The sequence below is a fragment of the Leptopilina heterotoma genome, unplaced genomic scaffold (assembly GCF_015476425.1).
Source record: "Leptopilina heterotoma isolate Lh14 unplaced genomic scaffold, ASM1547642v1 Lhet_24, whole genome shotgun sequence".
NCBI lineage: Eukaryota > Metazoa > Arthropoda > Insecta > Hymenoptera > Figitidae > Leptopilina > Leptopilina heterotoma.
Genome location: NW_025110956.1, coordinates 3,056,948 through 3,071,338, shown reverse-complemented (window position 1 = coordinate 3,071,338; position 14,391 = coordinate 3,056,948). Strand labels below are relative to the sequence as shown.

Sequence of the window (14,391 nt, the reverse complement as noted above, 5' to 3'; positions counted from 1 at the left end):
CCTACTTTGTTTTGTTCTATAGTTTTGGTTTGTTCGTTTGTTACGTTAATACAGAGCTTACAATTTTTTATTTTGACTAAATGGGCTTCAGCATTTCGTCAAATAAACCAGGTAATTTAAGAACTGCTTACACTGCTTACACTGTCCAACAGAAGCGATGCCACACTGCCACAGTGGAACTGATGTTGCCGATGTTTCCAGCGGCATTCTAAAATCTTAGAAATTCACAGGCATCTACAGAAATTAGGGATCCACTTAACTTGGAGATTGCAAATATAAATAACATGCATATTAACGGTACTCTTCTAATTTATGTTACTTTAGGAGCCCAATTCGGCACTGTGATATCTATGCCCTTGAGTGGACTACTTTCTGAATATGGATTTGACGGTGGATGGCCTTCAATATTTTACGTCTTCGGTGCGGTTGGAACGATATGGTGCATAGCATTCTTGATTATGGTACATGAAGATCCAGAACAACATCCACGTATTTCTGATGAGGAAAAGAAATATATCCTCAGTTCCCTCTGGGGTCCGGCAGGAGCTACAGTAAGTAAAAAGGGAAATTTACCATTTGTTAAAACATTTTTATGTAAAAGTATTTTAATGTTGTGTTTGTGGTTAAAGCCGTAGTCTGATATGTATGTTCGATAAATAAATATAAATTTTTGTTCGAAAACTCTTTCCAACTTAGAGAACTGCTTGCCCGACAGAAACAGATTCAGATCCGTGGAGGTGTACAAACGCCTTTAGATTATAATGCCATGAAGCTGAACTCTTCAAACTATAATAACTCGTTATAAAGGAATAAGACGAGTTTATAAATAAATTAATATATTATCTTTGTTAATATTATTATATTTTTCCTCTTTCAGTCACCGCCAGTCCCTTGGAAATCGATCGTCACATCTTTACCTTTCTGGGCCATTTTGATCGCACACATGGGTCAAAATTATGGTTATGAAACTTTAATGACCGAACTACCGACATTCATGAAACAAATTCTTCATTTCAATATTAAATCGGTAAAGAATTTTATTAAAAGTTTTACATTATAAAATTATATTTAATTTTGTGCAAGTGCAACCCAATTTTATCTTTACTTTAGTCAAACTTTATTTTCGTATTTTCTGCAAGCCGCTTTGAAATGATTCCTCTGAAATGTTTTCAGAACGGCACAGTGTCTTCTCTGCCGTACTTAGCCATGTGGATATTTTCAATGGTAATATCTCACATTGCTGATTGGGTTATATCCAGTAACAAACTTGATCACACGAAAACTCGTAAAATTGTTAACGCTATCGGACAGTATGGACCAGCATTCGCCTTAATCGCAGCCTCGTACACTGGATGTGATCCTTGGCTCACAGTGGCTATTCTAACTGTTGGAGTGGGATTGAATGGTGGAATATATTCTGGATTCAAAGTAAATCACTTGGACATTTCGCCAAGGTTCGCTGGAGTTTTAATGTCATTCACAAACTGTCTGGCAAATCTCGCTGGACTCCTAGCACCTATTACAGCAGGATACATTATTGTTGGTCAGGTAATACAATTTTTCAACATTATATTTTAAATGTTTTAAGGTTGACACTATTATTCTTTTGTGACGTAAAAAACTAATAAAACTTTCAGATCCTTTTGTGTATAAGCTACCTCTATTTCTTATTTTTTAATTAATTTTTATAAATTTGGAATGGATTATAAAAAACTATAGTATAGTCCAATCCTATACAGTCTGCATCTCATATGACATTTTTTCACATTTTATTAAAATTTCTAATGTCTTTTCAAACGAAAAAAGTTTATAAAATTTATAATTTTTATACTCTTCTTGTGAATTAAGAAATCTTTCATGAACTTAAAAAGTCAAATTTTACAAATATAAAATAATATTTACTCCATTGTGTTGAAACGTGATTTTTTTTATAATGAAGTTTCTTTATTAAATTTAATTGAAAATTTTGAAAGTAATTGAAATTTATGGATAATTTCTTTCCAGTTTTTAAAATAATAACGTTTCATAACAATTGAAATTAAACATTTAATTATTAATTTTTATTAAAATTTTGTGAAAAATAATTAAGTCCTCCTTAAAATTTTATTACAATTTTATAAAATAATTTAATTAATTCCAGGAATTTTATTAAAATATGAAAATTATTAAATTCTTTCGAAAAATAAATACTATTAGAGATTTTGACTATAATTAAATTTTCCTTTCAAAATATTTCTTTAAATTTTTAGAGCTTTTGTTAATAATGAAATTTTTTTTAAGAATTTCTTTAAGTTTTTTTTTAAATAATGTAGTTTTTTGAATAATTTTAATTAAAATTTTTCAAAATAATTGAATTAAACAAAGAATTTTTTCAACTTTTTAAAATAATCGTGTCTGTTAATAATTATAATGAAATGTTTGATTTTTAAAGTTTATTAAAATTGTATTGAAAATAATTGAATTCCTGAGAAAAATATTATTTTTAAAAAATAAAGCAATTTTTGCGATTAATTTTACTACTTATAAAAATAATTGAATTGTTTTGAAAGATTTATAAAAATTTTAGAAAATAATTGGATTCCTTCGAAAATTTTTATTATAAAAAAACTGAATTGTTTCGAAAGATTTATTAAAATTTTAGAAAATAAATTTAATTCTTATGAAAAATTTTATAACGAATTAAGAAAAAAATTGAATTCTCTCGTGAAATTTTACTAAAATTTTGTTGGAATTAATTGAATTTTTGCAAAAAACTTTACTATTTATAAAAATAATTGAATGCTTGCGAAGAATTATATTAAAATTTTTGAAAATTTAAACAATAATAATAATTAATTATGTACTTAATACACTTATTATTATAAATTTTTAAAATGCACTATTTTAAAAATTTTGATTATGAAATTATTTAAAAATTTATATTTGAAAATAAAAAATTTTGTAATTTGTATAATAATAATGAATTGAATATCATGTTTCGCGCGTAACATTAGCTAGTTATTTATAAACGCTAAAAATTTATTCCAAATAAAGCATTTAAAAACGTTAAATATACAATTTTTTAACAACTTTTGTTATTAAAATAATCGACCTGCATTTATCTAAAGCTTTAGTAGTCGTCATATATTTTGTCATTTTAAATAATGAACTTTTGAGAAAAAAATTTTCGTTAGAAGTTTTTAATTACAATTCTTTTAGCACTAAAGAAAAACGATTCACATGAAAAATTACGATTTTTAAATTTATTTAAATTTAATTAATTTATTAATTTTAATTTATTTAAATTAAAATTTTTTTTTTATTTGTTTAAATTTATTTAACATAATTATCTATAAATAAAATGTGTGCTTGTAATTTAAAAATCTTTATATTTACGACGTTAAATCATTTTATATTTTCACATTTACGATTAAGGTTTTAACAGAAACATTTTTTTGTTTTAGCCTACTCAAGCAAAATGGAGAATTGTATTTATGTTGTCAGCAGGAGTTTACATCGTCTGTGCAACGTTTTATCTAATATTTGCTTCTGGCAAACGGCAGGTGTGGGACAATCCGGACAAAGATGTTAAGGAAAACAAGAGTAATTTAGAATCAGTAAAAGCAACAAATGAGACTCAGCAGTGACAAATGTATTACGTCAATGATTCTTGCCATTAATTATTAAAGCGTTTTTTATTTTGTTAGAATCCGGTTTCAAAAATCCCTCGCCAATTGGATACCTCAAAAGAAACGTTTATTAAATTGATGGATTTGTGGAATCGGCTCTAACGTGTCACAAAAACATCTTTCATGCTTTAGTATTGCATTTGTTAAATAGTTGAGTGCACGTAAAGAACATTAAATTTTTGTAGTCTTCTACAATATTACATATTTATTATTCATCAATTTTATGCTTTCAGTTAAAAGAGATTTCCATTTGTAAGAGAAATATAGGCAATAAATGCTCAGTAAATTTAGAGTATTATTTGGTCGATTCCAATGTAGGATTTTACTTTTGCCAAAGATTTAATTCGTAAAAAATGTTATTTTTCTTAATACTTAAGAAAGTGAAACTTTGAAGAAACTTTTAACTAAAGTTATAACTTAAAGTTTCGAAAATTGTTAATCAATTATTTTTGGCTGCTATTAGTGTCCTACATGGAAATTCAGATTCATATACTTCATGTACATATACTATAAGTTTTTGTAAAAATATAACTTTTTACTGAGATTCTATTCGCTTTTATCCGAATATTGTTACTGCAAAAATTTAAAAATCCGAATAACAAATTCTGCATGCATTTGATACTATTGAACAAATGTGGAACTGATGAAGCGTTATTTCATTTTCTTGATGGAAAAATACAGCAATTTTTGTTAACACATTATAAAATTTATATATTGTATATTTTTTATTATTAAATTTTGATTTCTAGTTATTTCAGGGTAAGAAAATTTATTTCAATCTTTATTTCTGTCTTTCTTGAATTTGGGCTATTTGAGATTTACTACAAAATATAAATAGTGTCACTGATAAAACCGTTAATCTTGAACAGAACGAATTCAATACACTGACTTACATTTTGAAATAAAACTTTTTTTCCGTGTCATTCAAAGCCTTTGAACAAATTTTTTTACTAGTTTTTTAAAAACTGTTTTTAATAAACTTATCACTTTCGCCAGAAAGGAAAATCTATTATTTGTGATTCACTTAGTTTACATAGATGTCAAACTTTATATTCAAAATTATGTTATAAACTTTTAGTTTAAGTTTAATGAATCTTTAATATTATTAAGCTTCAATGCCGATCATATCTCAAAAAAGTGAGGGAAACTAAAAAATTTTCTAAAGGAAGAAATTTCTATTTTAAAACGATTCAAATTCTCAATACATTTTTCGTACTTCTGCTCATTTCGAAGAAAATTTAGTTAACCATTAAAGTGATATTGAATATTGAAAATATTCAATTAATGTGTTGATAGAAATACGTATTATTTTCCGCAATGGATGAGTAAACGTTTGAAATGTATCATTTTCATTCCCCACTATTTTTTAAGGGTTTTAAGGTGCTGTCGATGGCAATAATTTGTGACGTGAAAGATTATTAGAATATAAGAGTAAATTTCGAATGTAAGGAAAACGGAATCATCGGAACTCTTGTATATATAAGAGAAATTGTAACATCGAAATCGTTAATATTATATCAAAAATTGTTTTTTTCAAATTGCAAGAAATTGGTAAAAATTTATTTCATATAGTTTACTTTCGGCTATCAACTATATTGTGAAATTAATACGTGTCTAAGAGAAGCAGAACCACAAAAAATTGTTGATTATAAACAATATATTCATAACTGCAATGAAAATAAATGTTTTCTGCAAATTAGATCTAAACAATGGTGCATTTGTAGAAAACAATTAAATAATGTCTTGAATAAAGGATAGATTTTTAATCTTTTGCTGCCATCGAATCTCCGAATTTTAGTAGGCACAAATTCTTAAAAACGATATTTTTAATAAATCAAAAGCGTTGGCACTGCTTCTTCTTAACATGGTCTTAATTTTCTTTTTTGTATTTATATAATTATAATTTTATTCGTTGTTTAAGAATGTTAATTTAAAAGTATGTGATAAAGTTCGAAAAGTCTTGTGAGTGTAATGTGCCTTTTAGGATATATAATAAAATTATACGACGTAGTCTGTAATTTTAATTTATAGATACATAATATTTAAAAATAACTAAAAATTTAGTAAATAAATTATTTGGAACAAATAATGTGTTTTGCATTTTTAAGAAACAAAAATAGTTGAAACATAATATTACCTGCATTATAGTAGTCAGAAAAAGGTTTCTTTGAAAGTCGCCGACTTTATTTTCTCCCTTGGGCAAAAATAACAGCTTCCTGTCGTCTATCTGAAATCGCCTTTATGCATATATATAAGGAATAAAAAATATCGTAAGTAACACGCTTTCTTTACGAATAACTAACGCACCTTATACATCTAAGAAAACATTAAATTTAAAAACTTAGTACTCACCTATTATCGAGACACAATTGATTTAATTTAATAGTCAATATTGCTATTTTTTGAAAAAAATATATTAACTTCGATTCTAAAAATTAACCTAACTGAATGCAATTTGGCATTCTTATATATGGGTGATTCTCCCGAAATACTCCTTTTTGTGAGTTACAAACAGAAAAGAAAAAAAATTATTATTTATGGATTAATGCAGTCAATTATATTGAGCTTTCAAAAATCTACTACCTCTATATAGCATGATCATGATAACTTTTAGCTTTTAAAGTATATATTTTAAATTAAAATTTACAAAAAAATTAAGAGGTTAAAATTTGGCGCCGGCGTTTTTTATTATATGTATTTTTCTATTTACAAAAAATTATTTAATAATTATAGTTTATTAATATTATCTATAAATTTTATAGATTTTGAAATACTTACAGTTATCAAAAATCTTTTTTAATAATTGTCAAAAATTATTTTTCATACATTTTAGGTTCACTTTTCACTGACAGTTTGTAAACAACCGACAATCATATCAATTTTTAATTTTTATTAAAAAAAGTGAGAGGAATGACGGGTGAGAGGAATGACGATTTAAACATTTTTTAATTTTATTTAATTGACAAATAATTTTCCTCCAGCTTAGAATGCCCTATCATGTTCATAAAGGATAACTGTATGTGAAAAAAAATTGCCATCAATTTATATATATTTATATTGTTTTTATTAGGGGTGAGAGGAATGACGCTTTAGGTTGTAAATCTCTGCTTATGTCTCAATTTTAATTTTTTTAACCCAAAATAATGACATTTTTTAAAAAGTAACTTAAGATATTAATATTAGAGATTTTAATTTAAATATTGATCGCAATAATTATTAATCAATATCTCTACCCACAGCAAAAATATTAGATAATATTCAATGAGTGAGAGGAATGACGCGGTACTATGTACATGACAAATTTCATTTTCTATATTTAAAAAAACTACACGACATATTTTATTCATATTTTAGAAAATTGTTCTTAAATATCATAACTTTTAGAAAAAATTGATAAAGTATCACTTTTCATGTTTTAAATAATTGTTTTACGTATTGAAAAAATGAAAAGCACTTAGATGACAGGTTAGAAAATCGATTTTGAGGTGGTAAAATATTTTTAAAATGCATTAAACAATAAAATTTTACAACTTTCTCTTGCAGAACATTTAGAAAAAGTGATAAAATAGTGAAATATGACTTGGTATTTTCCCAAATGATTATAATTATTGAGAAAATCTTGACAACATGCAAAATGAGGTTTTTTGGAGAATCACCCATATATTTTCACTTGTAGATTTCAGAAAAAAATAGAGACAATATAATTGGAGTTGATCACCATCATCATCCATTGAAAACGGCTGAACCGTTTGAAACCAAAATAGGCAGAGTATTTAGATCTTGACCCAAGTTAGATCTAACCCAAGTTAGATTTATAAATTTACAAATTTGAAAAATATTAATTAGAACATCAGGAGATATTCAATTTTTTCCAAAAATGAAAATTTTTTAAATTTTACATTTTTTTAAAAACTGCTTTTAAACTTTTTATAATTGAGTATTACATGTTATTTAGTCACATTTTAGCATAATTTTGCAAAAAATAATTTCCTACAACTAAGATGTGAGTATAAAAATGTTTTTGAAAAATTGAGAAAATCGAAAATTTCCAAATTTTATATTTTTTTATGAATTGCTTTTTAATTATTATATATCTACACTACTGTCGGGAATTATCGGTACGGCCCAAAAACATACCAATCTTGAAATCACGATTTTTTTTGTAAATACAAATATCAGAAAATTAACAAATATACCATTCGAAAGATTATTAAATTCTACGACTAATATACATAACTGAAAATTTTAATTAATACAAAGATTGCAGCAATCGACAAATTTGACAAAAATAAAAATTTTTTGGAAATTTTCTCAACTCTTGCATATTTTTTAAAAATTGCAGAAAAAATTTAAAACTTACATAGGTGTGATTATTCAAGTCTCATATTTTTAATTTAAGGCCAAAAGAGTTCAAAAATCTTAATAAGTTCGCGAGATATCATTATAAATGACCGAGCATTAGTCGATTTTGAACGGATTCAAATCGTAGAATTTAATAATCTTTCGAATACGATATAGAAAATGTAGAAGCACTAAGTACTTCTTCTCACAGCACTGATTACTGTGTGGATTAAAAAATTAACTTTGGAAGTTCTGAATGATATTCGCATAGTAGTCACTACTGTGACGAAAGTAATTGCTACTTTTATTGACAGTTATCAGAATTTTGGCGCACATTAGTAAACAACAAAGTATTCAAAGATGTGAATATAGTAATGAATATGTTTTGCTCGAAGTAGTGAATGATTTTTTCACAGCTCTCAGTACTGCGTAAAATTATTTTTCAATATTAAAAAACAAAAGGACGTTTGTTTTGAAATAGGAAAAATACACTTTACAATTTGTTGTCGTTGTCAAAGCTTTGAATTAAATGTTGTATCTTAAAACAAGGCTGCTGTTCTACCTTAAAATAAGACTCCTTTTTGTAATGAAATTTTTAAATTATTAAAATTATCATTTGGATTTGCTTATAATTTCAACTATAAAATTTAAATCTTATACTGTTTTTTTAAATTGGTATACTATAGAAAATGCCTATTTTAATTAAACTTATATCTATATTTTTTTATTTACTTATTCGAACAATTAATATTCAATTGATATAAAATTTAAATATTACTTAAAACATGTCAAAGAATCTAAAAACTCTGAAATTTGTTCTAATATAAGTTAAAATTATAACTTGAAATAATTAAATTAATAAATACTTATTTCTTATGAATATACCCACATAGCACAATAGTATGAGGTAAGGTTATGTTGAGTACTAATCGTAAGGCACATAAGGTTACACAATATTGCTGCGGTAGACCTGAGGTGAACTAAAAACTTCCGCCATGGAGGTAAGGTTACATGTTAGGGTGTGGTGAGTATATATGATAAGGCCATGGTAACCTTACACGTTAAGGTTAAGGTAACCTTACACGTTAAGGTTGATGTAACCTTACACGTTAAGGTTGAGGTAACGTTACATGTTAAGGTTGAGGTAAGGTTACATGTCAAGGTTGAGGTAAGGTAATTATTAAGTTGTAAGGTTGAGGTAAGGTTAAGGTAAGGTTGTGATAAATTTACCAGTTATGGAAAATATTGAAAAAATAATTAATAAATAAATATTCAATTAAAAAGTTAGTTTGTTGCTCCTCTCTATTTTGGAAACCTGACATGAAGCAGAAAATTTTGAAAACAAATTTGGGGGGACTGGGATTTGAACCCGGGATCGACGCGCATAAACCTATCATTCTAACTAACTGAGCTAAGTAGAGAACTGGTAGAAGGAAAATTAATATTGCCTTTAAGGAGTTAATCATCTTCTTGGTTCACCTTAAAGGCATCATTAATTTTCCTTCTGCCAGTTCTCTACTTAGCTCAGTTAGTTAGAATGATAGGTTTATGCGCGTCGATCCCGGGTTCGAATCCCATTCCCCCCAAATTTGTTTTCAAAATTTTCTGCTTCATGTCAGGTTTCCAAAATAGAGAAGAGCAACAAACTAACTTTTTAATTGAATATTTATTTATTAATTATTTTTTCAATATTTTCCATAACTGGTAAATTTATCACAACCTTACCTTAACCTTCCCTGCTGGAAGTAAAGAGATACAAAGAGATTAAAAAAGGGGGATAAAAAAAGATTAGAAGATATAATAGTTTGGAGATGCAAAATGGATACTTAAAAGAGATACAATTTTTTTATCTCTTTCTATAACTTTATATTTATATCTCTTTTTATCCCTTCTAATCTCTTTATATACAGTTTTAGATATAGAAATATATAGAAAAAAATATATAGAAAGAGATAAAAAATTGGGGATGCAAAGTGGTGAATTAAAGAAGATAGAACTTTTCAATCTCTTTCTATTCATACATTTCTGTCTTCCTCTATCCATTTTCACATCCATCCAAAGAAAAGTAAAAAAGGAGATACCCCTTATAGAAGAAATCGATTAATTTCAATTAAAAACTTTCTCTATTGTTGTTAATTTAGTTTCTTAATCGTGTTGTTCTAATTCATTACGATTAACTATAAAAAATTTGCAAGTAAATCTTTAATACATTTTTAGAAAAGTTTCGATGCTTTGTGAGTTTAAAACTAATTTTGGTTGTCTATTACTGATAAACATTTATTGGTTAAATATATTTACAATAAACTATAAAAATATGGAAGTTATAAACTCAAACAAAAACGTACAATCGCACAGTGCATAACACACGCTTTCTGATCTACAGATCTACTGACCCGACGCCATGACACATAACAGCTGGAAAGATCGACGCATGCGCGTATAAGTTTATGAGTATGTATATAGAAAGGGATATACTATAGTAGATTAGAAGAGATAATCTTATTATATCTCCTCAAATCCCCATATTCTTAACTATCCCTATCTCTTCTAAATAAAGTAATAGGAGATAGAATATGGGATTGAAAGAAGATTAAAAGAATAACATTCGGAAAAGAAGAATGATAAAAAGGAATAAAAAAGGTTTATAGTTTTGCAGTCTCGCATTTCTATCTTTTTCTATCTCAATAATGGGAATAATGGTAATAAATAAGTGTTAATAAGATCCTACATAAAAAGCGATGGAAGGGTATAAATAGGATATCAATAGTTATTAAGAAAAGGTTATAAATGTGGAGAAAGAAAAGTATCGAGAACTTCTGTCATAAAAAGAGATAGAAGTTTATAGACAGGTTATTAAAAGGTATTGAGAATAGGTTATTAATAGGTATAAAGAATAGTGTCTATAAGGTCTAACATTGAAAGAGATACAAGGAAATAGACAGGATTTTAAAAGTAATAGAGAAAAGGTGATTGAAAGGGATAACAACAAGTTGTAATAAGATTGTGTATAAAAAGAGATAGAAGGGTTTAAAATGGCTATTAAAAGTTATTCAAAAAAGGTGATTAAAAGAAATAGCGAACAAGTTGATAAAGGTAGGAATAGAAAGGCATAAAGAAGTATAGGTAAGAGATTAAAAGTTATACATTATTCATATCTCTTTCTATATTAGCAATAAAAAGGGATTAAAAGAGAAAAGGTTTCTATCTATTTACTTCCAGCAGGGTTACCTCAACCTTACAACTTAATAATTACCTTACCTCAACCTTGACATGTAACCTTACCTCAACCTTAACATGTGACGTTACCTCAACCTTAACGTGTAAGGTTACCTTAACCTTAACGTGTAAGGTTACCATGGCCTTATCATATATACTCACCACACCCTAACATGTAACCTTACCTCCATGGCGGAAGTTTTTAGTTCACCTCAGGTCTACCGCAGCAATATTGTGTAACCTTATGTGCCTTACGATTAGTACTCAACATAACCTTACCTCATACTATGGTGCTATGTGGGTAAAAATTTAATTTAAAAAAAAACAATAAGTTATGGACATTCTTCTAAAATAATGGTTTTAAAAAACATTACTTATTTTATTAAATAACAGTTACATAACTCTGCCATTTTCTTTAAAAAGCTTATTGTTCTTAACCCTTAATAAAGCGTAATTTTCGTTAAATTATAAAAGTATCGTCAAACAAGAATACATATTTTTAAAAGTAGATATTAATCATTTAATTGATTAAACTGGTCTTAAGCATTTGTTTGAAATTATCTATTTTATAATTCAAGGTTAAGCGTTCTTTTATCTACTAATTTTCAAAAATAATTTTACGCAGTACTGAGAGCTGTGAAGAAATCATTCACCACTTCGAGCAAAACATTCATTACTATATTCACATCTTTGAATACTTTGTTGTTTACTAATGTACGTCAAAATTCTGATAACTGTCAAGAAAAGTATCAATACTTTCTTCACAGTAGTGACTGCTATGCGCGAATATCATTCACAACTTCCAAAGTTAATTTTTTAATCCACACAGTAATCAGTGCTGTGAGAAAAAGTACTCAGTGCTTCTACATTTTCTCCGTGTACGTTTTGTTAATTTATTGACATTTGTATTTACAAAAAATTCGTGATTTAAAGATTGGTATGTTTTTGGGCCGTGCGCGTGCAGCCGTACCGATAATTCCCGACGGAATTATAATGGATTATTCAAAATCTTTTTAATTGTACCTATATTTCGAAAATTTAATTGGAAAAATTATTCAAAATTAATTTCTGATAGATTTGTTTATAGTTTTTCTCGCACTATAAAAATTGAAATAAATTGCATTTTAAATACTAAAAAATGTGGGATTTTATTGGAATATTTGAAAGAAAAGTCGAAAAAGTCGCAATTTTTTAAAAATATATGTAAGTTGAAAAAATTCTCAACTTTCTTAATTTTCCTGACTTAATTACTGACATGTGGCCACCCTAAATATATTTATGTAAACAGACCCGGGTCAAAATTTAAGCCCTACTTTCAGCCTACAACATAAGGTTTTATTTAGATTTTTAGCAGTCAAAACGTATAGGGTCTAATTGCGACACAATTATTTCAAATTAGACTCTACTTTGACTCCAAAAGCTGGTGGAAATTTAGGATTAATTTTTAATATACATTAATTGAAGTACTGTCAGTCAGTCGCTGATTCAAATAGTAATATTTTCCTAATGAAATAGCTAATATGTAGTAACTAATTATTAGTTTTTCCCAGTTAAATTTAATTCCCGGATATTTACCTGTTCTGCAATTACCTTGTATTGTAGAATGTCGATGAAATTTATTTATTTTTTTTATATCGTTCACCATCATCTATCAATTTCCCGATTTTTATTTAAGGTGGTAAATTTGCAATAAATTAAAGTATTTAGAATTCATCCCGCTTTAGAAGAGTTAATTTTTCACAACATAAATTATAAATATTTCTGTTCAACATAACTTTGTTTTTTATACATTAACATTAAAAAGGATAAATTAATGAAGGTTGGTATGACAAAAGAGGTCAAGCGCCAATTTTTCAAAGTTATCATTTTTTTAATTACAAAATGAAATGTTTTTAAAAATTTTTGAAATTATAAAGGAAATTGTTGCAGAACTTGAGAAAATAGTTTTAAAAAACGCTGCACATAGGTCAACATATTGCTCGATTTCGAAGTTAAACATTTAATTCATAATTCTTTTAAAAACAAACAACTTTTTTGCATTGAGTACATCACTTCAATAGTGCAAAAATATTTTCTAACTTTGTCTTCAAGTTGAAAATGTTTGCACAATTAGTGTTTAGGGAAAATGTGCGCATTTGATATAATTTCAAAATAACAGTTTATCTCGTTTTTTTCTGTTAATAAAACATTTTTCTTAGTTTCTATTTAAATTGTCAACATCGTTTTTCGCTTTTTGTGTATATAAAATGGGCGCTTGATCCCGTTCTTGACTTTTTAAAAGAAAGTTTTCTTCGTTATTTCAAAAGAAGTCATATTTTTTGTTAAATTAATTCTTTCGCTAATAAAAAATTTGTTCTTAGTTCTATTTCTAATAATGACATTAATTTTTAAATAAACTATCATTTGTGAGGATATAATTTATCATTTATATGTTAGAGATGCTTTTTTTATTTAATTTGAACTATTTACATTAGATTAGGACAAACTATGACTAAAAATCTTATAAAATTTGGAAAAAATTCCCATTCAATAAATAGAAAAATTTCCAACAACGCAGTGTAGGATTGCGTCTAGTTCAGTGGAAAATCTTTTTTTCATTGAACCTTTAAATATTTGTTTTAAAAAAAATTTGTATTTGTTTATTTTTCAAAAATATCAATTAAGCCTTCCAATTTTTTAATACGTTTCGATAATGGAACAGACGATAAAGAGGCAGTTGGCAGAAAAAATTCTTGAAAAATAAATATAATAAAAGTATAGTTTGATTTTTTTGCGTATTGTATGTTTTAAATCGGCACTATACATTTTTTAATATCTTCCCAAATCACTCGACATTCAATCGTTTATCTACTTTTTTTTGTTAATTATTTAATACAAATTTTTGAAAATTTTTTTGAAAAAATTCAAGTTGTTTAATAAAAATATAATTCTTGTTCTTTAATATTTGGCTCACTTGTCTGCCTTCCATCCAAGCATTGAACGTATTACAGAATCAAAAGTCTCAATTTTCGTATCACTAGACGCTGTTCAAGTCAACATATTAAAAAAGTTTTATATCCTGGTACCCTACCGCATAGAAATGAAAAAAGAAAAAAATGAAAAAAAAAATGCAATACTCAATTAGCTTTCATTGAAAGAAAATTTAGCAGCCTATATTTACTAGTTT

At 26.6% G+C, this 14,391-nt stretch overlaps 1 protein-coding gene across 2 annotated transcripts in view; it reads left to right on the top strand.

Annotated features, from left to right (window-relative positions):
* The window catches only part of LOC122502972 (putative inorganic phosphate cotransporter), a 46,063-nt gene extending 40,385 nt beyond the window's left edge, over positions 1 to 5,678 (top strand). For both annotated transcript variants that reach the window (XM_043613340.1, XM_043613339.1), the window contains exons 5-8: positions 325 to 551; positions 878 to 1,027; positions 1,174 to 1,548; positions 3,444 to 5,678. In XM_043613340.1, coding sequence (XP_043469275.1) covers positions 325 to 551; positions 878 to 1,027; positions 1,174 to 1,548; positions 3,444 to 3,626 — 935 coding nt within the window. In that variant the 3' untranslated portion in view covers positions 3,627 to 5,678. The remainder of the gene's footprint in view (positions 1 to 324; positions 552 to 877; positions 1,028 to 1,173; positions 1,549 to 3,443) is intronic.
* The last annotated feature ends 8,713 nt before the right edge of the window (positions 5,679 to 14,391 follow it).